The 25041-nt window shown below is 34.9% G+C and overlaps 1 protein-coding gene across 1 annotated transcript; it reads right to left on the bottom strand.

Moving 5' to 3' along the window:
* Positions 1-1759: 1759 nt before the first annotated feature.
* Positions 1760-25010, bottom strand: Itm2b (integral membrane protein 2B). Its single transcript, XM_004844187.4, has 6 exons — positions 24695-25010; positions 7780-7908; positions 5630-5836; positions 4048-4158; positions 3277-3427; positions 1760-2012 (listed from the first exon to the last, which is right to left on the bottom strand). Exons 1-6 carry the CDS (start codon positions 24809-24811, stop codon positions 1927-1929), a joined length of 801 nt encoding a protein of 266 aa, XP_004844244.1. The 5' UTR covers positions 24812-25010; the 3' UTR covers positions 1760-1926.
* Positions 25011-25041: the final 31 nt, after the last annotated feature.

Raw genomic sequence — 25041 nt, 5'->3', positions numbered from 1 at the left:
ACTTGCCTAAATGTTTCTAGAATGCTTGGACTGGTTTGGGGTTATTCTTCTCCCTCACAGTACTGATCACAATGCACTGGATGGTGAATCACCAGTCTCTTTTACTAGGCTGTAAATCTCCTCAAAGGCAGTTGTTTCTTTCTCTGCAGATGATGTATCTCCAACACTTAATACTGTATTGGGCTTATCAAAGATGTTTAGTAAGTATTGCTGAATGAATAATATACAGTACTCCTAAATCCTCATGAAGAAAAATCATAAAATTTTAAAGCCTGGAAGATAGGAAAAAAGCTATTCTTGGTTTTTTTAGAATATAATCCCTTGAGAAATAAATTTTCAATCCCTGAATATCCACCTAGCTGGCCTACTACTGACAATATTACTGAAATGAACCAAGAGCCAGTATTTAAATAATACCCCTTTGGGGCAAAACTGGTTTCTAGATCAGATTCTTTATGGGTTTTTGAAACTTTTAAAAAATTCTTATCTCCTATTTGTCTCAGAAATTCACAGTGAAATTACTCTCAGGTATTTTGAATGGTGATGGATTTTGAATTACTTCAGATAAGAAGCAACCTTAGAAATATAAAAATCACTACTACAAACGTGCCAGGCACCATGGTGACCGCCTGTAGACCCAGCTACTCAGGTGAGGTTAAGAGAATCACTGACACCACTGTGTAATACAGGAATCCTCATTTCAAAAACAAACAAAAATCACTACTTTAACGCAAAATGTCCCATTTGTGAAGGACACATCCTCAGAAAAAAATCAGTATTTTATGCTCCTTGGAAACTTTAGGCTTTATTAATTGCCTTTCTATTAACCCAAAACAAAACAAAGCCACAGCATTTTATCTTAAATAGCATCATTCAGAGTTGAGGCTTAAATGTTACTCAAGTAGTTTTTTTGGTACTGGGGATCCAACTTGGGACCTTCGCTTGCGAGGCAGGCAGTGGAACTACTGAGGCTAAATCCCCGGCCCGCTCAAGTAGTTTTTGCAAAGAATATGGTTTAGGTATTAATGGCTTATTTTTATTTTTTAAAAGTCTGGGCCAGAGATTTAGCTCAGTGGTGCTGTGCCTGCCTCGCAAGTGCAATGTCCTGAGTTCAATCTCCGGCATGAAAAAAAAAAAAAAGTCTATGACCTTACCCATTATATATAGAGAACTGGATTATAGATACAAATAGTTTCTTTCTTTATGTGAATTACCTTAAGATATAAAAATCAAATTATTCTTTGGCTTTATTATATGGGAAAAATAACACAGTCTAGTCAAACAACTTTGTGATATTTATATTCTATTGCACAGATATGGGTTATACAAATTAGTAACACAAGTTATTTCTTAAATTCCAAACATTTTCTAAAATATTATTACAGCAAATGCTTAGGATATTAAAACATCAAAGTGGAAAACATACTCTAAATAGTTAAATGCAATAATGAAAATACTGCACATTTTAATTAAAGGAAAAAATGCGTGCTTAAATGCTCTAATAAACTAGGTAGCAGGGCAACTAACACTACAAATAAGTCACTGTGGTCCATTTTAATGTATGCATATATATGATTATTCTTTATATAACCCCTCCTCTTGAAAATGCATAATTAAAACATACAAATTCAGATAAATGACTTAAAGAAATTTTAATTTTTCCTAATACTTAAGATCTACAGTGAAGTGTACTATTATCTATGACTTCATACGCTTACTAAGTCAAATACAAAAGACACCACACTTAAAAAGAAGGAAATATTTTTTAAAGATAATGGTTTTAATTGAATTAATGAGATGAAAAGATAGTGGGGCCCTGTTTGCTACTTACATGAAAGAAGATTTTAAAAAATAATCACTGCACAAAATACAAAGGGTGGGGTTATGCTGTGGCATTAAATTTGTCTCCATGTTTTTCTCGACTGTTCAAGAGCAAATTAAAGTTTCCACGGCAAATTTGTTTTCAAAATGCCGAATTGTGACACAATTGCTGGCTTCACGTTTCTGAATACCTGTTTGGCAGGAAAAAGGGTTTTAAATTTCTGATGCTTTTGTAACAAATATTCACGTTCTTACTTATTTTTCATATATATTGAAGTATTTCACATTGTAATTCCACAAACTTTGAGTGTTTTAATTTGTTTACACTGGAGAAAATATTTTTTCTCCTTTTTCTTTTTTTTTTGGTACCAAGGATTGAACTTCGGACCTTACGCTTGCGAGGCAGGCGCCGGAACCACTGAGCTAAATCCCCAGCCCTCCTTTTTCTGAACTATGTATTTTCAGATCATAGCAACAATAATAAAGCCTTACAGATTACTTACAAATTTATGAACTGAAAGTAATGGAAATGTTCTCCTTCCTGATTATGGTAGTGTATGACCATATGTGAATTTGTAAAACTCAAAACTGTACACTAATTAAGGCAAATTTCATTGTAGGTATCAACTTGACTTTAAACAAATTACAAACTAAGATAATTTTTAAGTCTAAAAAAGGAAGCTGTAGGTTTCGGATGACTCATCAGCCCAAAGTAAAAAGACAATATTATTAAAAACTATCAAAAGCCAGGAAAGCACTTTTACTGAGTGACATGATCACATAGAAATCACACCACAGTATATTTGAATGGTACTTCTTACTTTCTACAGTTGTCAAATTTACTCTCTGATTTTATTTTGTTTTATTTTATTTTGGTACCGGGGATCGAACTCGGGTACTTGGGCTTGCAAGGCAGGCAGCAGAACCACTGAGCTAAATCTCCAGCCCTCTCATTTTATTTTTACAAAGGAAAGGAAATAAGACATATTGTTATCCTTTTTTAAGGTGCAGAAACAAAGGTTAAGTGACTTTACGAAGCTAAAAATTAGTTGTATAATGTTCATTAATTCCTTACCAAAATTCCTTTCTTACTAACCTGTTTATTCAGAATGTGATTCAAAAGGCCAACAGCCTGCTTAGAATTTAGACTTCAGTATACAAGTGAAAAAGAGACCTGGATAATAAGACTCCACTCAGTACTGCTGAGCTACAATGGGGATGGAAAATCAGACTGGGTAGCTATATGGAAGGTGCAGTACCAGCACCTCACAGCAATGACATTTCACCCTGGCCTTTCTCACTATCAGAAAAGAGTAGATTTAAATTAAAATGATTCAATGAAATCTTGCAACAAGTATAGATATGTATACAATGACTAGGCTTTGTCTAAATCATTTAACACAACAAAATGGCACAATAAACTTTTCTGCCAGCATTAACATTAAAAAGTATTACCTTTAATAGTTTCTCTGCGTTGCAATTTGTAAGTTTCCTTGTCATGACACAGTCGATAAATAAAGAAACCCAGATGGTCGATGTTTTCAATTCGATCAGTAATAACCATGTGTTCATGAATCAGGTATGACTGAGGCAAATAAGTTCCAGCCTACATTTAGAAAATAAATTTGAATATCTCAAAATATACATTGAACAAACCAGAAGAACAGAAAAAAAATTCTTAGATATTATATTAGTGAAAAGAGAACAACCTACCATCTATTTTATTCAACTTTTTTTTTGATATCGGGGATCGAACTTGGTCCTTGTACACGCAGGGCAGGTGGCGGAACCATCGAGCTAAATCCCCTGCCCTCAGCTTTTTTTTAAAAAAACAGGGTCTCACTATCTTTCCTAGTCTGGCTGTTAGCGCCTAAGCTCAAGTAATCTTCCTGCCTCAGTCTCCTTAGTAGCCAGGACCAGAAGTGCACACCACTGTATTGTTGGAATATAGCTATGCCTATTTATTTACATATTGTCTATGGCATTAGAATTAAGCAGCTGGCCAATATTTACTCTCTAGTCTTTTAGGAAAACTTAAACATAATGTAACAAATATTTTAATTTCAAAATAAATAAACATTTTAAAAAATTACAAGTCTTAGTTCTTTTTTTGTGAAATTCTTGGCTATATTCTGTTAAGATGGGTTCCAACAGGACTAATTTCTCAACAGGGAATTCCCAGACACTAACAGAACCATTAATCAAAAACAGTAATAATTTTTATACCTTGATGTTAATGAGTAATTCCAACAGGTTTCTAGGAGGCATAACAATGGAAGTATTCAGAGGAATCACGTAGCACTTATCCAGGTTAAGATCTAAATAGGCAGTGAGTTTCTGGCAAGAAAAAAAAGACACATTTTAGTTAGATTAATATCTAAAATAGGCAGCAACTGAAATTTTAAATAACTGGTACCATTAAAACAGGTTGGCTTGGGCTGGGGATTTAGCTCAGCGGTTCCACTGCCTGCCTCACAAGCACAAGGTCCTGAGTTCGATCCCCGGTACCAAATAAATAAATAAAACAGGTTGGCTTTAGAATGCGTAAATCATTTGCATTTTAACAAACCAAGAATCTGGTGAATAGGCATGGAAATAGGAATGAGGAAAAATAATTGCTTGTAAATGCAATCATCAGGAATTTTTTATAATAGTAATACTTATTAACTGTAAATATCTATTATGTGATGGATTTATTAGTTCCCTCACTTATCCCAAATACTCCTCCACAAAGCATCTATACATTGTTAATGTAAACATTATTTTCTCTCCTATAAATCTGAAATATTAGTACCATCCTTAGAAAACTAGAAAAAGTCTCAAATAATTTTTGTCTTCTGTAGTTTAGATAAAAATCCCAGCTGACAAAGACATCTCACAGGATGGTTTTAAGAGCTGAGTTACACTAAGACATGCAAACACTTGTAAGAGTCCCAAGAGCTTAGTAAGTTAAGTATTAATATTTACTATTTGCTTAGGATAAAGCTTATTACCTTGAAGTAATTTTTTAAACTGGTTCACAAATGTGTATCAGGCATAGAAAGCATAAAATGTTTCCAAAGCTAAATTCAGTGAGTGTTCAAAATGGCATCAGCTTATTCAAAGATATAAGAACCAAAGGCACGTGAACTTCTGAACCTCTGAATCCCAGTTTGAAGAAACAATTTAAATATAACAAGAAATTTAAATATAAACTAGATATTAAATAATAGTATATTGTTGTGTTAATTTCCTTAGGTGTGATGATCATTTGGATATGTGGGAGAACATCTTCATTCTTAAGAGCTAACAAATAAAGGGTAAAGTGGCAAATGAGAGAAAAAATGAAGCAGAGGAGGAAGATTTGGGTTGTTACTTCAAACTCCTCTAGGCTGCATAAAATTTGAAAAGCTAGGGGAAAATGCAGAATGAGAACTTATAAACAGATCAACAAATTATTAATTTTTGAAAATGCTACAAAGAAATGGGAAGATAAATGAGCTCTAAGAAAATGTGGAAGTAAGAAATAACAAGTTGCTAGTAAAGGAAGAAAAAGTCATGAAGGAGGCTTTCAGAATAGGCAAGACCAAGGAATGAAAGAAAGCAAGATGTGAGAAAGGGATCTGTTTCAGATAAAGCAGAGCCACCAAGTAGTGATAGCTTATCTTGTAATGCTGAGAAACCCAAGTCCATCTTTTAAGTAAAAACTAAACCCTAAATAGAATAATTTAGTGAGTATTAAATGAAAAGTAAAAAAAATATAAATTCAAGAACCTGTATTTTTTGTACCTGTGATTGTACTTTTTGTAATTTTGGACAATTGGCCCACCTTGTTAAAGTCATGAACAATGTTGGCAGGATCACTGTCTGCAAATTCTGGGACAGGCACACTAATGAATTCAACCTCATCTTCTTTAAAGATCTTAATATTTTCTTCGATTGTCTGGTAGCGAGCAGCTGGGGCATCTGCAGAAGGCTCATTTAAGATGACATCATCCTTGATGTACTTTATTCCACAGTAGTACACATCATCTGGCTGTAGAGAATTTAAAGACTCATTGCAGCAATTCAGTGTGAGACAGGTTTTTAAATGTAAGCATTACTTAAGCTGCCACCTCTATCTAAATAGCATTTTGCTTGCAAACTCTTACTTTTAGATGACAAGTCAGACAGTTTAATTACAGAGTTGGCACATTCTTTAAGGTCAGGTTTTGAAGTATTATAAAAAAATTACTTCAGAAGAAGAAAAGTAACTGATTTTCCCTTTTCTTTTTGTGGTAGATAAAAACAGAATATAAAAGCAATTATCTACCTGGTGACAAGTATATTTGAACAAACACACAGGCCTACTTTACCTGTAGGTATTGTTTTTCACAAAAGAATATATTCAGAAAAAAATAGTATCTTTAAGAAATAACAAACTTTCAAAATTTTGATAAAGTTAACTTATTAAATGATCCTCATCCCTCTTTGAAAAAGGGTTTGGGATATAGCTCAGTGACAGAATTGCGTGCCTCGCATCAATGCATGTATGAAGCCCAGAGTCCAATCCATGGTATTCCCATCCCTCAAATAATTTTTTCCCTTTATTAGCCCAAAAGAGGAAAAGAAGGATAATTTTTCTAAAATTTTCATATGCATGCAGGTAATGCTAATCTTTCCTTAAACTTTATAATGGCTAAGTGGAAAACATATATATGAAAAAGTATACATATAAACAATAGACTGGGAACTGTATAATAAACATTTTGGCACCAAATCTTACCTCTGGACAGTGGAACTGCCATTTTTTTTTCTTCTGTATTTCTTTTGAAAAATAATACAAAAAGTGACCAATATTTCAGTAATGTCTACTGATAAGCCATTATTATTATTTTTTGGGGGGGGTACTGGGGAGCCATTATCTTGAATAACATAGAAAATGTGCATAAAATTTATACATCCTCTGGCAGAATATTTCAAAATTAGTTACTTAATTTTTAAAAATGCATCTAGTTGTCAAGTGTTTCTCCAAATTTCCAAAGTTTAAAACAAGTGAACTAGTCATAAAAGCTCAAAGTAAACTTCCCCTCAAGATTCCTTAAGGGGAGGAATACTCACTGAATTACTGCCAAGAGAAATATATCACACAGCAGATATCACAGATCATAACTAATTGGAAGAAAAATCTGTTTTAACCCAAAGGTTTTATTAAACATTCTAAATTATAAGCAACTTTCACCGTAAGATATTTCAACATCACTCCTGAAGTCACCCAACTCTTTAGAGAAACCAATGACTAGCAAGTGGCAGAGAAATGCGGTACCATGTTCTCTGGGCCCAAGGGCAAAAGGATATTGTGAGGGTGGCTAGAATTGGCTATCAAGTGACAGTTTATCAACATGACAACGTTTATGGCAAATGTATTTATTCAACTGTCAAGTCACAATGCTATACCTTTTAGTCAGTAATTACGGTAGGCAAATGAAGGTTAAGCTGATTTTGAAAAAAAATCACCCAATAATCTAAACCCTTTTGTCAGCAACATCTCAAAATACTGTTATTCTGCTTTTATTTTATTTTATTTATTTTTTTGGTACCGGGGATCGAACTCGGGTCCTTGCGCTTGCGCAGCAGGCGGTGAAACCACTGAGCTAAATCCCCAGCCCTGTTATTCTGCTTTTAAAGACTGAGTGTCTATAATACGTGTTCCAAACACATGATCAATTTTTAAATACAGCTTTAAATCAGGACCACTCTTCTGTCTAAAGGCCACAGACAAAAAAGCACAAGCTTAGAACAAATTAGGGAAAATTTTCTAATACATCTGATAAAGGCAAAAAAAAAAAAAAGGTCAAAGACAAAATATGTGGTGGCAAGCAGGCCTATAATCATAGCACTCTTGGAGGCTGAGGAAAGAGGATAACAAGTTTGAACCCAGCCTGGGCAACTTAGTGAGATCTTGTCTCATTTAAAAAAAAAAAAAAAAAAGACACTTACTTGAAGTGCAAAATATTTGTACAGGTATGCTCCTCCTAGAATGACTCCTGCAAGCATAAATGCTAGTCCAAAGCACATGCACCAACACCAGGCTCTTCTTTGGCCAACTGGTACCACATCATCTGGGTCCTAAAATACGAAAAAGACAATTGATATGTATCTTGAAGGAGAAGGCTCAGGATTAGAAATATCTTAAGGATTACTGTTTTAAAAAATGAAGACATAAATACCAAAGGAGTTATGGCCCTGACCAAAATCAACCCAAGAACAATTAAATGGTGGCACTAGGACTCACCCCAATGCTTCTTTGGGCCCCAGGGAGAATTCTAACTACTTCTAAATCTCAATACCCTACCTGCTAACCATATCTAAAGCAATGATCCAACCCATAATTCCTATTTCCAGGCACAACTTTTGGTGATCTCCTAACATTGAGACATTCAGAAAAAGTTTCAACACAACTTTGTCATACAGTATTATGATGTCTTACATGGCTTATTTGATCAGATCAAATGCTGTGAAAGCATTACACTTGGATGTAATACTTGCCCACATACTCTGTATGCATACTTAAGGCAACTACTTCACTGCAAGAAGTTATATGTAATGAGAACAAGGCTAAAAGAATTTATCAAGCCATGTAAGACATCCCATTTGTGAAAAGTTAACAAGAATTCCATGGAGTCATGTGGTACTATGAAACGAACATTAAAGTATACATATTTTGCTTGAGCTCTTGTCTGGCATAAATACTGAAACAGATAAATGTTTTCTAACGTAATTTCAGGGTGGAGGCAGTGGTGGAAATGACAGATGGAAACAGTCATTTCCAATATCTGATATCAGTTGCTGAGACAGCCAAATATATGCACACACCCATCCATCAATGCTATGCGGCAGTATCTCTCTAATAGTATATACATGAATAATCAAAGACCACAGGCAGATAGAGTACCTATAAAATAACATGATGGAGCCTCAACTGTCAAACTGATGACAAGTTTTCAGTCTTTTTAATACATCATTTTAAATTGCTCAACAAAAATACTTTTGAGAATAAATTATAATTGTCTGCTATATGCCAAGAATTGTGCCACACACTGAATGATAGCCTCTGCCAAGAAAAAGATTGGCTGGATCATCAGTCTAGGAAATAGGTAATATATAAAGAGAACATAAACATGATATGGGTTCTAACAGGAAAATGTGAAGAGAGCACATTAGAGATAAGTTTGGTGAAGACTTCTCAGGGGAGAAAACACTTGAATGGAATGCTAAAGGATACTCTTACCCAGGAAGAAGAGAGAATTAAAGGAAATTATGTGTAAGGCAAAGAACAAAATCATGCAGCCAGAATGCATGAAATTCCCAAGAGCCACATGCATGATGGCTGGAGTATTCCAAATGGGGGGCAGGAATACAAAAGATGAAGATGAGATGTAACTGGGGCAGACCACAAAGGGCCTCTGTAGAACATGGTATGGAGTTCAATTCTCATGTTATTCAAACAATCACCTTTCAGGATTACAATACCGGGGATTGAACTCGGGTCCTTGAGCTTGCCAGGCAGGCAGCTGAACCACTGAGCTAAATCCCCGGCCTCAACATCAATTTCTTGAAGAATTTAGCTTATACAATACTTCACTTATCCACAAGTCATTTATTCAGCACCTCAACAATGTGAAACATGGCTTACAAACAAGGAAATAATAATCTTTGAACAGCCCAATTATGGATCCAAAGTCTATGTGCCACAGTCAAGAACTTGATTAAAGAGATATCAAGTCTTTCAAGTCTATTTACTCTTTCTCCCCCACCCCCCAAATTCCTAGTGATCACTTTAGCCTTGTATTAGAATAATTCACATATAGTACTCATCTCTTCCTAATAGGCTATAAGGTCTTTGTGAGCATTCATATTCATTTTGCATTACTGGCATAAGCTTGGCACTTAAATGGCATGCAAAATTTGATAAGCAAATAAAACGTAGACACTTTTTTAAAAAGCCCAGCTATTTAAATCTTTTATGATTCACAAAATTTACATCAGTACCCAGGAACATAGTGAGGGTACAACACAATAATTCATGATGCACAATAAACTTGCTATTTAGCATAAACAGTAGCCCTACTTAGCTCAGCTCAACATTTATTAAGGGACTATTATGTGCAATGTACTGTGCTAGATCCTATGAGAAATTCAAATGTGTTTAGGCATGCTCCATCTCAACAGTTATTAACACTATCTATGACAAATAAATGATGTCCCATATTGTAATCTGGAAAATGGATTAAAGTATATACTAGATTTATAAGTTTTTAATAGAAGTTTTAAAAAATGATTAAATTTTAATACTTGAAAGAATAACCTTTAGTTGAAAAGCCCCACAATCTTCTCAAAATAATAGAAAATTTATTTGACATAATTCAATTCCCACTCCTATTGTCTTTGCAAAGTAGGAAGAGGTGAAATTCTTATCATTAATGAAGTAAATGATTAAAATTCTAAAGCAAATTTCATATGTGAAATTTAGACTTATACCCTCCCTTTCAAGTCAGGAGTACAAGGATGTCCATTAAAATTGATTGTTTCCATTCAATATTGTACTAGAGATTCTAGCAAATAACAGATACAGGATTAGAAAAAAAGAAAGTTGTTATTTGTTAACTGATCTACACAGAAAAATCTAAGAAAGTAAAATTATTCAAACTGGTAAGAATTTATCAAGATTGCTAAGGATCAAATTTTCAATAATCAACCGAATTAAAGATTTGTACATGAATATTCAGGGCATCATTATTCATAATAGCCCTGAACTTAAAACAACTCAAATATCCATCAACTAATAAAATGGATAAATTGTGATACATTTATACTATGAAATAGATAGCAATAAGAAAACAGAAAATTAACATATCCCAGCATGGCTGGATCTCAAAATCATGCTAAATGAAAGAAGTTCAAAAGAGATTCCATTATGGAATTTTAGAAAAGGCAAAACCATGGTGACAAGCAGTTTAGTGGCTATCACTGGCAAGTATTGAGAAAGGGGAGAATGACCACAAGGGGGTATGAGGAAACATTTTAGGGTGACAGAAATGTTTCCTATCATGACCTCTATATAGTGGACACACAACTCTGTACAATTACATGAATTCAAATTGTACACATAAAATGGATGTTTTACTGCATGTAAATTTCAACAAGGAGAGCAGGAAAGCAATCAATTGAGTTTCTACATACCATGCAATAAAAGCAAAGTCTAACAATACTAAGTCCTGAGGAAAGGGCTAAATAAAGAGAACTTGGGAACTTTCACACAGTTGACAGGAGATGGTACCATTACTTTGGAAAACAATTTGGCAGAAACTAGTAAAAATACATGTATCTTATGACCGAGCAACTTCAAATCTGGGGATAAAACTGCTGATAAACTTTTGTAAATGTGCATAAAGAAGTATGCTCAATAATGTTCAGGGTACAATTATTAATAAGAAAAAAATTTAAAATAATCTAACTGTCCATTCAAGAGGAGAATAAAGTATTACAGTCTATAGATTCTCTACATTTTTTATGTTTAGAATATTTCATGATTAAAGAAAAGAAAAAGAAAAATTACTAATAATCAGGAGCTTCTTCACTGGGGTATGTAATTTTACCTGGCCTACTTTAAAAGTCACAGAAACATTTCCTCCCTCTTGTACTACAATAAAACTGGTACAGCACCTTAAACTGTGCTAGTAAATTATAAGGTAACAGAACTCCCTTAAGTGCCATACAATTATCATCTCATTAATCTTCCTGAAATGTCAAGATTTTAGCCCAGTTTACAAATGAAGGCAGTGAAGTGCAGGATTGCCTATAACTACCCCCTCAATAGCAGTTACAGAAAAACATAGCTTTCAGAAGCATTCTCATTTTTGCACCATACTAATTTCTGGTTCAAATAAATTTTATCAGAGAATAAAGAAAAATTATTTAACAAATTATATCTTAACCAAAATGAAGGATAAATTGTGTTGTTACTTCAGTTAAATAAGAATTAGGTCACCTTAATCAGTTCCCTAGGAGATTTCAGTAAAAGTGTTTCAATTATAAACTTAAATAAAATGTGAGGGTTTTTTTATATACTTTTTATTCTGTTCTCAAAACTAAGAAAACACATCCTTGGGCAGTTCTATTTTAATCTTTTTAATATGATGAATGAAGTTTTCAGGAGATATTTTTCAAAGCCCTCAGATGTTCTATTTTTCATTATTATCACAAATGCAACAGAAATGCTTTAGAAACCAGAATACTAAAAAGGAAAATGTCTCTTAGGATTAAAATCTCTCTTAGGGTTATACAATGGCATAAACAGTTTAAGTGCAAACATAAGACAAAAAAAAGGGAAAAGAATCAATATAATGTCAGATTATGTGTTGTTACATTTGCAGAAGACTCAGAAATGTGTACATTTTAATGCATATTGAGGTAACATAGGTAAATACAAGTGTACACAGGCCGGTTGCCGAATGTTTTGTTTAAACTGTATAACGTTTCCCAAAATAGATTAGCTGTTCATATTTTTAAAATCTGATTCGCATTTAAAAAAAAATAGATTTCTCATCAATATTCTAGTATTCGCAACTCCTCTAATTTTTCCCCCTACTTGAGGACCAAATTCATCATATTCTTTTCTACCTTGTTGCTGGATTTTAAACTCAAATCTTCATTTCCAGCTATGACTGGGTATATTCCTTCTTCTGAGAATCTAATTTAATCTAAACCACTTCTTCATATAAAAGATTTTGAGTTCTGGGTTTCAGAAGCTGGTAGATGTTCTATTCAATTTCCTCTGAAAGCACCAAAAAGACATGATCTAAGGCTCTGTCCATTATTCATAGGATTAATTACCAAATATACCTGCTATGTGTAAAACAAAATCTCTGGTTGAAACATACCAATATATAAGACACCAAACACTTGTTTGTATTTTTTCTTATTCACTTAAATCAGTGTCTCAATTTTGCTTCCTAATTTGCCTTTCCAAATAGAACTGCTATTGTTTCAACTATGGTGAGCAAGTCTGAGTGAGAAATACTACATTTGACATATAAACAAGCAGTTTTCCAAGTGACTGGCATTATGCAGAGAGAAACAGAAAGATGCTCTTTATATCTGTAGATACCTTATTTCCCAAAGGCCTCTGACCTTTTTATCAGTATTGGCTTTTGCTCAGCCAAGTTAATTAGTATTGAGTCAAAATTAGGAATACACCAATGTTATGATTAGTAGTTATTGAATCATCTGCATTTGTAGGAGGCAAAGGTTACAAAAAGGAAAACAATCTCAAAATATGTCTACAACAGTTTCTCTTTAACATACTTTTTTTGCTAATAAATCCCACAATATACAATATACAAACACCAACAGAAGAAAAATAAAACTTTAAAGCTCTTGCCAAACAATTTAACTTGTAATACATCTTTGAAATCTGAACCAAATTATTATTATCATACAAAATTAGCACAAGCCCAGGTTAAAGAAAATTATGTCAGAACTAAGTGGAAAAAAAAAAAAGGCAGGCTGTAAATGCTGAATGGGCTGGATTATAACGTAATCACTTTTTTGTATCATTAGGGAAAAGCAAAATACAAAGTGCAAAGTAAATCTTTTTTCTATATAGTTTATAAAATGACCATCATTTCTATATAGTTTACCCAGTCTATGCTGAATAAAACTATACTGGTGATATTTCATAAAACAAAATTTTAACAGATTTTATTTTTTATTTATTTAATTTTTTGGTACCGGGGATCAACAGATTTTAAAATTCCTACTGGTGAGTTAAAAATCATCAAATACCAAAAAGAAAGTCTAGACCAACACAAACTGGCTAATACCCCTTACCATGGATAAATGGGTGAAGACTTCTACTACTGGCTGAACTGTATTGGGAGCATACTGTTTCTTTTTTTGTGGTACCGGGGATCGAACTTGGGACCTTGTGCTTGCAAGGCAGGCGGTGGTACCACTGAGCTAAATCCCCGGCCCAGGAGTATATTGTTTCTAATATAGACTGTCTTCCTAAAAATTTTAAGCACAATAGGAATGCTCTACTCTCATATAATTTATCATAAAATTAAGTGTCAAGATTAGGGTAAAAAAGCAAAGGTGTTCTGGACTCACTTTTTGTATAAGTGTTAGATTTTTTTTTTTTCTTTTCATCTTTTTTTTTTTTTGTACCGGGGATCGAACTCGAGACCTTGTGCTTGCGAGCCAGGCACCGGAACCACTGAGCTAAATCCCCGGCTAAATGTTAGATTTTTAATGCCACTCAACAAGGTAATTATTATATATTCATAATCAAATACAGGTAATTCCATTTAAAATTCAGAATCTTGGTAAGAAAATTCCAACTGTTTTTTGTGAAAGTGTCAATTTATTCTAGTGCTGGGGATCAAACCAAAGGCCTCATTCACTCTGCCACTGAGATGCATTCCCCAGCCTACATAATTTAAATGTGGAAAGTTACAGATATTTTCCACACAAATTCTGTAATTTTGAAAGTTATACAAAATGACTAAGAACTAGAAAAAAACAACTGCAGTTCTTGGGATCTGGGATATTTGCCTTTCTACAGTGAACAAGTGAAAAGTACTTTGACCCTATGGGTTCTACTGCCCGCTGATGAATGTGTATACCACAAACACTCAGTGGAAACATTTAATTTAATCTTGCTTCCTTACCGCACTGTTCTGCCTTTTGAACCCAGGGACATAATTTTCTTATGAAAGCAGACACAAGACATTTAAGTAGGCTGTGATTAATTTTATCAGTTTATGTAACTGGCTGATCTTTCCTAGACACATTATGTGCTTCTTTTAAGTAGGAAGGTTCTGTAATTTTTAATTCCTAATATAGTGTCTGGCCATGCTTCTGAATATATAAGTGCTTCTGAATATGTGATCAGGTAAGTTCTCAAAAAGAAAAGATACCCTAGGAAGTACCATGAAATGTCAGTTCATCCAATACATCATTCTACAGATAAACATAAAAGGTGCAGACAAATAACATTATTTTTGTAATACTATGAATATGAATATTTGGTGCTAAGAAGGCCCAAATATCACGTCTCTGTATAACTTAAGTAAAGAAAAACATGAAGCTATTAGGTCAATGGCTAACAAAATACACAAATTAATTCTGATAATATAAATGAAGTGACACACGGACAAACTCATGACCAAACAAGATCTACATAGCTTGAGTTTCTACAGAATTCTGCCATCTTAAGAAGCTTATCTAAACAGAGTCACACTCCTAATAAGCACTACATATGTTAACTATTACAACAGTAATATTACTTTTAATATATTGACAAATTGGACTTATCAAATTACAACGGATAGTAACAAAAGTCTTAAAATCATACATATATGAAACAAAAAAATAAAGGAAAATATTTAGGCATCCAAACATGTAACATAAAAGCACTTCAAGATAAGTAAAAAAGGAAAGCTATTAATTATGAAAATTAAATATAAAGTAATAAAGACATAAAGCAAATTCAAAAATTGGTAGTGAACTACCTCTAAAATTACTCATGAAGGAGGGCCTTGGCACTTTGAAAAGACCAAGATGTCCATCTTTCTAGGTCATCATGTCTCAAATTAGGGCTAATAATAACTCAGATGGTTTCCATTATCATCATTAAGTCCATTCTTAGTGTAAAAGGAAATAGTCTAACTAATCTTTCAAAAGTTATCAAGATAGCTGAGTTGGAAGCCCTAGAATTGATTTTCAGTTAACTAGATTTATCTTAATTTCCTCCCAAAAACTCAATAAAGTGACAGTAAAGGCAAAAACATTTAATCTCAGAGAATGCAAATGACAGCAGATAGGTATGTTTATAGTTTGAAAGCTGAAAGCATAAGGAACAAACACCAAAGCACAAGGATTAAATCTCAAGCTTCTGGTCGGGGGAGGGATGCACAAAGACCTAAGAATCACAAAAAAAATCACACTAGAACAGAGCAGTGCTATCAAAACATTGAGAAAATTACTACTAATCTAGAATTTTATACCCAGATAAATGATCAATTAAGTAAGGATAAAGATTCTCAGACATGCAAGCTTTAAAAACATGGATCACAAACACTTTTTCTTCATTTATAAAACTGCTGTTCCAATATGGGATGGAGGCAAAGGTAATTCCAGGATTCTATGACTCTCGGGACATGAGTTACAGCAACATGCCTGAGTGCAAAGTCTCGGCTAGAAGACTCAAGAAGGACAGGTAGGAACCTACCTAGAAAAACAGGAAATTGTGTAAGGTACCTAGTATGTCTAAAGATACAGAAAGGCAACTACACTGCTGTCAGAGAATCTGAGGATGAGTTAGTAAAAAATATATAGAAATTAAGCAACCTTCTCTCTCAAACCCAGGAAAAAATAAAAAGTTTTTAAAAGGAAGCCATGGTGGCACACTCTAATCCTAGCACTCAGGAAGCTGTGGGAGGCTAGAGAGTTCATGGCCAACCTGGACTAGACAGTGAGACTGCCAAAGAAAAAAAAAGTTATACCATAAAGAAAGTACAATAAAAGTATATTATCCAGATGTAAATAATATTTATGTCAATCCTAATAAATGCACTGAGTATCAATTTAAACAGAAATTGGAATAACTAAACCAAGAGAACAGACTGTGTGTACTGCTGAGTAAACATATAGAAAAGGTTAAATATTCAACTTCCATTTTCATACTACCAATGGATAATATCCAAAACTACAAAAAAAAAAAAAAAAGAATAAAAACCCACTAAAGAACAGTAATAAACAAGTATTTAGAGGACTTGTTCTTCAAATGTAGTCCAGAGTACCCTTTCAGGGGTCCACAAGGTCCACATTTTCATGGCAGAACTTACTACACTATTTCACTTTCATTTTCACTATGGATTTTTCCAGAAGCTAAAATGTGATAACAGAATGAGTTCAGAAGCTGCAAAGAATCCAACTATCTTCTATTAAGCTACTCATTAAAGAATACTACAAAAATATAAAACAATCCTACACTTGGTCTTCTTAAACCACTTTAGTTCTTTGGAAAATTTTATTCATAAAAATGTTATTTATATTAACATGTAATAGGTTATTTTTTTTTTGTCTTCATTTGTAATACAGCAAATATCATTATATATGACTGGCCTAAAGCAAAAGCTCTTTGCAATTCTGATCAATTTTAAATTTTTATACAAGCAGTATGAGACCAACAAGTTTAAGAACCATTTATAGAAGTGTGGAGTTCAGATCACTATGTATAGCTGGAAGGTTGTTTTTAACACAAAGATGCTAGCCATGGGGATCAGTGAGGCTAGAATCCAGTCAATGCTCTTCTTACCAAAACCTCAGAGAGGATACCTTTTTCTTTTTTGCACAAAGGCAGAGCATGGCCTGCTGACCACCCTGGTAATAATAAAAGGCCAAAAGTGCTAGGGAGTGAATATAAATGCCTCTATGCAATTAATGGGCTTAGAAACTAGAATAGTGATTGCCTCTAAGGACACAGAAGGACAAACTGTAAAAGAACATCAGGTAACTTTCTCAGCTGATCACATGGTTCTATCTTTGTGGGGGTGTCAGTTCAGGTGTATATATTTAAAAATAACTGTACACTAAAGATACAATATATGCATTTTAATGTGTGAGATACAATTTTTTAAAAAGTGTTTTTCTGAAATGAGACAGGACTATTTGCATTTGAAAACCAAGTATTACTCTGGTAAAACCCAAAATTAAACTTAAAAAATTCTACTAACACCTATTATGCATTGGAAAAATACACAGTAACTCCTAAGGGTTTTTGTGTTGCAGGAATAAATCCTCACAATATTTTGTTGGAAAAAAAAGTATTAACAATATTATGATGTAACTAACAAGGGAGGCAGAGATAAGCATCAATAGCAACACAAGAAGTAGTATGCCATATTGTAGATAGGTAAGTTAATTAGATGTCTTGTAGGCAGTTAGACAGGGCAGGCCTTCAAGGAACCAACAAGGAGGACAATCAAGACACATTTACTGAAAGCCAGCATTGTAAAAGAAGAGAAACTACCACACCCATGTGGTTCCCCTAAGGATGAATAGCAGTGATTGATACTCTAACTAGGTATCAATCACCTGGGTGAGAGGCAAAGCTCTTCCAAGAAAGATCCCTGACCCACCCCTTACCACGGAAAACCCTTGCTCATTCCTTGACAGCTTGCTACCTTGCTAAGTGACTTGTTTCCCCACTGGGCCCCCATTTACTCAATATTACCTAAGCAACTATACTTGTAATCTTACTAATTGACTATAGTTTTGTCCCACCTTGAACACGCCTCACCTCCGGGCTTTGTCCCATTAAACACTTTTGAGAAGTTAGGTGAGCGGGCAACCCACTTTCTGGTCCCTCTTCTGTCTCTCTTAGACAGAAGCTATCTTTTTCTCAATAAATTTTCCTACTCTTAAAAAAAAAAAACAACTAATATTCCAAAACAGGAATGATGGAAGTGGGAGTAGTTTATAGATATATATTATGTTCCCTATTTTACTGATAGAAAAACTGATGCACAGAGAACTTAAGTAACTTGCCCAAAGTAGCACAGTAAGAGATACAGGCAAGATTTAAATCTTAAAGTATGACTGCCTGAGTTCTCAATTACTAGACAGTACTGCTTCCTGAACTGCACTCCCCCATTTAATGAGGGTACTAAGCAAAAAGGAGAAACATCATCTTCTTGATGTTTCTCCTTTAACCATTTAAAAATACAGAAATCATTCCTACTTCACAGGCTACAGAAAAATAAACACAAGGCTATATTTTATCATGTGGGCCATAGTATGCCATCTTTGCTTTCCCCACTTTAAGAGAGACTGCAAAATGGTAGCCCAAGTCAGGCCTTCAGTGTATTTGCTAATTTATATGAGTTCAAATAAAAATCCTAATTTCTAGTTTACCTTTAAAAACTGAAGGATTACAGGGCTGGGGGTGTAGCTTAGTGGCAGAGTACAGGCTGAGTATGTGGGGAGCTCTGAGTCCAACCCCCATCACCAAAATCAAAATCAACACAAACAAAATCTCGAGAACTGTGCAACACGGGACCCAATTCTTAAATGAAGACCAAGTAAATCCTAGCTTGTTTAATATCGAAAAAGCTCAGCTTTACTAATTCACCTACTTGGACACATAAAGCATTGAGTTTTGCTATCACTGCATAACATGCCTAGCACTGTCCTAGCTGAAACTGATGGACTTGGGAAATGCTATATCTCAGTAGTAAAATAAAAGTAAAGAAAAAAAAAAAATCAAAGGAGAAAGCTATAAAATGAAAGACTAAAAACTGATGATTCAGTACTAAACAGACTGTCCCTTAAAATCAAAATCATTTTTCCTAGCATGAAGATGGATCTTCTGTCAGATGCTGCAACATTCCAAGTGATTTCATTAACAAAGCAACCTCCCTTTTTGGTTTTTATATAATCTTACACATTTATAATTATATAATAACATTATAATCATAGGTAAGTACAGAAAATAATTTAAGAGTTAAACTTTACCCTTAACTTATTCTCAAAAACAAATTATTAAAATTGGCTCAGTGGTTTCACCGCCTGCTGCGCAAGCAGAAGGATCTGAGTTCCATCCCCGGCAACAAAAATAAAAAATAAAAAAAATAAAATAATTTTGGACTCACAAGCAGAAGGACCCGAGTTCGATCCCCAGTACCAAAGAAGAATAATAATAATAATAATAATAATTTTGGAGCTGGGTGTGGTGGCACATGCCTGTAATACCAGCACTTCGGAGGCTAAGACAGGAGGAATAGCCTTAAGTATAAGGCCAGCTTTGGCTACACAGTGAGCTCTAGACCAGCCTGAACTGCATAGTAAGAGCCTGTCTCAAAAAGAAGATTGCCATGAAATATTAAACATTCAAATATGCAGAAATTCACCAAAACTTCTTGTTGCTCAAAGTATGAAATTAAACTAAGCCAAAACAGGTTCATGCAAACAATTAAAAATTTCAAAGTATTAAATATCTAGTATTATGCTTAGCACCAATTCCCCAAATAAATCCCCAGGATATTTAACTGAAGTGGTAGTATTTATAAACTGTGAGGAGTTTATTTCAACATTAATTTCTCTTCTGTCATTTATACTAGTTCTAAATTATAAAATTACTGCTGGAAACGTGTCAGCATTGAAGATAAAACATTAAGTGAAAAATGAGACTATCACTCTATCACAAAAAGGGTAATTTTCTCATTTCTGCAATAAGATTCAAGCTTTTCTGTTTAGAAATAAAAAAAGCTATGTTCAATTTTACTTGATTTTTCCCCCAAATGACACAATTATAGAAATGCTCCAAAAAATTCTTTTATTCTCTAATAAAAAGCCTTAAAAATCTATAATTCTTTAAATAATGGTGTTCATTCAGTTGTTGGTAACACATAAAATATTACATTACAGATTTCTTTAAAGCTACTAAAAATATCACAATTACTGATTAACAGGGATGATCACAATTAAATATTTTTAAAAATTATATCCTTAGGGTCATATATGTAATCTTTTAGTTGTCTACCTAGTGGAAGACTTTCATTGTTAAGCTCTGTGCAAAAAATTAAGTGTCTGGCAATAACTATCTTTATACATAGTAATTATTGAAATAATTCCAGCATCTACATCATTTAGACAAATAACAGATTCACATACAGAATTGTCAAATCCTTAATTTTAACAAGTAGCAATTATAGCCTGAAATCTTTTGGTGGGGAAATTTCTAACTTCTGCTTCAGTCTAAGCTCTAATAGAAAGTGGCACATTTGTCAAAAAGTTTAATAGAGTAAACTAATTTTGTCTTATTTGAAAATACACAATTTTTTTTCAGGATCTTTCTTTACTGATACAATGTTATATAAAGCAGTTCAATAAGCTTTAGTTAAAATATTAATTCATAAGGTATTTCCTTTTGGAAAGAGTATAGCTTTTGAAGAGATACTCCAGATATTTGAGTTTGGTATGATAAAACTAAAAGAAAATGCCCCCAAATTGCTGCATAATTTATTTTTCTAGAGACATTTACATACAAGTGATGTTTTAGCAATGCATAACAAACATTTCAGAAGCTGAATTCTAAATTACCTTAAATAGGCCTGTACCATAAATGTGTTTGAGATATTTCTAGTTAGGAAATACATTCCCATAAACATCTTATATGGAGACTTCAATTCCATGAGGTCTTACGGGCTTACGATTATGCCAAGGATAACACAGCAGCTTGTCTAGTTGGAAAGACAACAATCTTGAGGGGACTTCAGGCAGCTAACTTGTCCTCCAGTCATGCAATGTGCAATGTTGCCAACCCTCAACAGTAGCAGCATCTCATTTGGGATGTGTACCAGGTTTGTGTGCCCAGGAGGGAGGCCAGAGAACAAGCCTGAGATGCAGAAGCAATTCATTTATCTCCCAGCACTAATTTCAGACATCCATACCTTCCACCAAAATATAATAACTATAAATGTTTTACTGGCCAATGTTTGCAAATATGAAATTATGTAACTAGGTAATGAGATATATTTTAGTTAAAAATCCCTCAATCCCTTTTCTAAAGATCAACACATTTCAGGAAATGTCCAGTCATGCATTTATATTCTTCTTTCCACCCCTCAAACACACAAAAAAATAAAAACCACTTAAAAAACCTACAATCAAACCCTTCAGTCTTGATCGTGCAAATAGAAGGTATAAAGTAGTAGGGTTCAAGCAGCCATTTTGTGATGGCTGTCTTTCACTTTCTCTCATGCTCCTATTCTACCCCATTTTTCCTTACATAAGCATTTACTTCTCTCTCATTTACAAACATCTACAGGGTAGGATAGGGAGAAACAAGGAAGCAACACTGTATCAACAAAATGGCTTGTGGGGATACCTAATGAAGCAAACAAGCTTTCTGGAAGACTAACATTGAGAAAGGGGTTTCATAAGCTGGCCTTGCAACAGAAGAGTTGACAATTGTCTGTTCTATAGTAAGGAAACCAAAAAAGAAATTTGATTACATAATTCCTCCATTCATCTCCTTTTTCTTTGGCCCACTCCTACTTAATATGAGGGAAGAATGTAAGATGTTTAAACATTAAAACAAAAAAGGGAACAGTCTGGATAGGGTGAGGAGGTAGTTGTTGTTTTTCACAGTTAAAACAATTTAATTCTTGCCAAAATATTATGTAATCCTAACATCTTTAGATTTTTTTAAACTGGAAGAGTCCTTACAGACCATCTGGTCCTACTCTCATCTTACAGACATGAAAACTAAAATTTAAGTCCAACATCAAGCAGTTATATAATGAAAAACCTGAGACTTCCAATTCAGCACATTAAGTATTTGATATTTGCACATACAAAATAATTTTCCAGGGTTCAAAAAAGAAAAAGACTGCTACCTAAAACATAAAATTTCAAACTCACCTTTGTTAAACAAAATGATTCTTTGCTATTTCTATTCCTCTAAGAGCTTTGCGCCTAACAGGACAGGTGTAGGCAGGAAGGTGAAAATTAAAAGGAAAATGCAGGGGGAAAGAAATGCAAGCTAGTTAAGACAATATAATCAATAGAAATAGCTGCTAGGATTATTAGTTACTGCTGTAACCGAAGCAAAGGAATTGCTTCTGGAGGGTTCTCCTCCTGCAGAGAGAAAAACCGCAGAAGACAGGAGCAGTGTAAAAGTATTGGAATGCATGTTATATAAGACAGCTGACTACAGTAATCAGAATTCTTGCAGCATAAGGGAGCAGAATGTGCATTTTAAAACTAGAACTCCAGATGACACCAGAGCAGGTGGTTCTGAAGAGCACATTTTGAAAAAGACTAGCCTATGGACATCATGGTCTATGAAAGTTAAAAGTATTAAAAATTCTAGTTCAAGGAGTTCTGGGCCACAACTAGCCTAGCCTGATCCTTTAAATCAACCAGCCAAAGGAAATGACCCCCAGCAAAACAAATTAAGGCTGATTCTGTACCCAGCCCAGGCAGACAAGGTAGTTGCCACATAGTCACCACCAAGGGCCAAAGAACATTATACAATCACTGCCCAAGCTTTAAGATGAAGAGATCAGTTTTCTCACAAATGTCTACCATTAACCAAGGTTTTCCTTTGCTCTTAAGTGACTGATATTCTATTTTTTATGTACAGAAATATTTTGTCACCCAATGAAGAAAAGAAGTCTTTTTTAGCTTATAGCTGGAAAGAGAATTATTTTTCTATCTACCAATTCATCTGTAACTGCTGTGTGTTACAAAGGAAAGTTGGCCTTCACTGCCTAGTCTCAGTATTTTTTTTGATATGGGACTCTGAGAAAATAAAAAATGGCACAAAATTTAAATTATGGAGAACTTGTGAGAAATTGTAAGAATCTGAAAACAGGATCACTGTATCAATAAACGACAAAATTTGTTAAAAAGTCAAATTTAAAGCTGCCCAGCAAATTTAATTCTGATGTGTTTAGAGTTTCAAATCTTTACCACACAGGAACAGAGAAAATCTGTATGAAATGACATCATCTGATGTCAAAGTTTTCTCCTTTCTATGACTGGAGTTATATTTGTTTGTAAGAATTAAAATTATATACATACAATAGCACTAAGAATATATATTTGAGGTTGTTGTGACAGGGTACTTGTCTATCATTAGCTACAATGTTAGACAAAGAGCTAAGGTAATTTGCTACTGCAGTTTTTTTGACTGTGCATTCCAAACATTTCCAAGAACAAGACTGTTTGCAATGGGTTCACCAAACCTCTAATCTTTTTAGAGAATTAGTTCACTGCTATTTCAAAGCCAAGCAGTCATTTAAAAAAAAAAAATCAACCCATGACGTTTACTTAGAACTTAAGTACAGACACGTCCAGGTTAACAGTATCATCTCTAAATTTTATAGTTCATTACTGGCCTATTTTTCAGTGGTAAATTTCATTAGACCATATAAAAACTTTGTACTCAATTTGGCACACTGATGATTTTACGTTAGAACTTGAATTACTGTATTGATAATAGGCTTTGAAAAGTGCTAACCAAAAACTGAGCTAAGCAACATAAATTGTATGGTTAATTTCTACAGGACTGAAATTTTGCAGCCTCAAAAAAGACGTAGTAGGAAGAGGCAACTTCTCAGACAATTCATTTATAACTGTCTACGCAACTAAAAGTTAACGCAACAGCTATAGTAAGACTTACTTAGGGCTAAAGTGTATTTGGAAAATGGGAGAATTTTTGAGGGACGGGAGCAAACCATTTACGTTTGGTTTCATAGTTATACGCCAACATCCATGTAGTAATTACTTATCTTTCCTGGAGTGTGTTTTAATTATAAAATCATCGGACCTACTCTGAGTTGTCGTTCCCCCTTGCCCCCCTTCCCCAGACCTCCCGGTGAAGTTCATATGCCAATACCAAGCGGCCGTGGAAAAGGGAAATAAAGAAAAAATTGCTTTTAAAATTAAGGCGATTGCAGTTTCTGGACTTAGTCCAAGTGCCGTTCAGCCTAGAAACGAAAGTAGGAAACAACAGAGGTTTACACGGGCTTGGAATGATGTCAGCCATTTTAGGCATATTATTTACACTGGGAAGGGGGTGCCAAAGTTGGCGGTGTTTTTTGCCTGTCGCTGCTGGTCGTCAGGCGAAGTCCGGCATGGAACCCGACTGGCACAAGGGACAGAACCTCGGCACAACCATCCGGTGCTGCGCTCTCAGGGCTCCGGGCCAGCCGCACGAATGCCACCGCGTCCCGCAAACGCAGCTCCTCACAAAGAGCGGCGCGGCCCCTGCACCGCGTGGGGCGCACGGACTCTGCGGGCCTCTCCCGGGCGCTGCCCCTCCCCCACCCCGGGCTCGGACCTTGCAATCCACGGCGACGGCGTCCGGAGGGATGATGAGCGCCTCCTCGCCGCTCTTGGGCTCGTCCTTCTTGGCCTCCTTCTGGGCCAGAGCCGAGTTGAACGTCACCTTCACCATGGTGAGGCCTGGGGCGCCCCGGGGCGGGCTGGAGGTGCGGGCTGTGGGCTCCCGGCTGCGGACGCAGCCCCCTCGACCGGGCTCGGGCTGCGACTCCGCGGCAGCTGACGAGAGTCGGGCGGCTGCACAGCAGCTAAAGTGACTACTGCAGCTGGGCTCTCCAGCTCCGGCGCGATGGGGCTAGGCGGGGCCTGAGGGCGGGGCTCGCTATCTCGGGGCGGGGCCTATGG

The sequence above is a fragment of the Heterocephalus glaber genome, unplaced genomic scaffold (assembly GCF_053883595.1).
Source record: "Heterocephalus glaber isolate CG9 unplaced genomic scaffold, H.glaber_assembly_v1.0 deba00001666, whole genome shotgun sequence".
Lineage (NCBI taxonomy): Eukaryota > Metazoa > Chordata > Mammalia > Rodentia > Bathyergidae > Heterocephalus > Heterocephalus glaber.
The sequence above is the reverse complement of the archived record's forward strand: the minus strand, read 5'-3'. Positions and strand labels throughout refer to the sequence as shown.

Coding starts and splice junctions, on each gene's coding strand:
- Itm2b (XM_004844187.4), bottom strand. CDS start 24,811: ATGGTGAAGGTGACGTTCAACTCGGCTCTGGCCCAGAAGGAGGCCAAG. Junction 5,837..7,779: donor ACAAATATTTTGCACTTCAA/GTAAGTGTCTTT, acceptor AATTCTCTACAG/CCAGATGATGTGTACTACTG. Junction 3,428..4,047: donor AATTACTCATTAACATCAAG/GTATAAAAATTA, acceptor TTCTAAATGTAG/GCTGGAACTTATTTGCCTCA.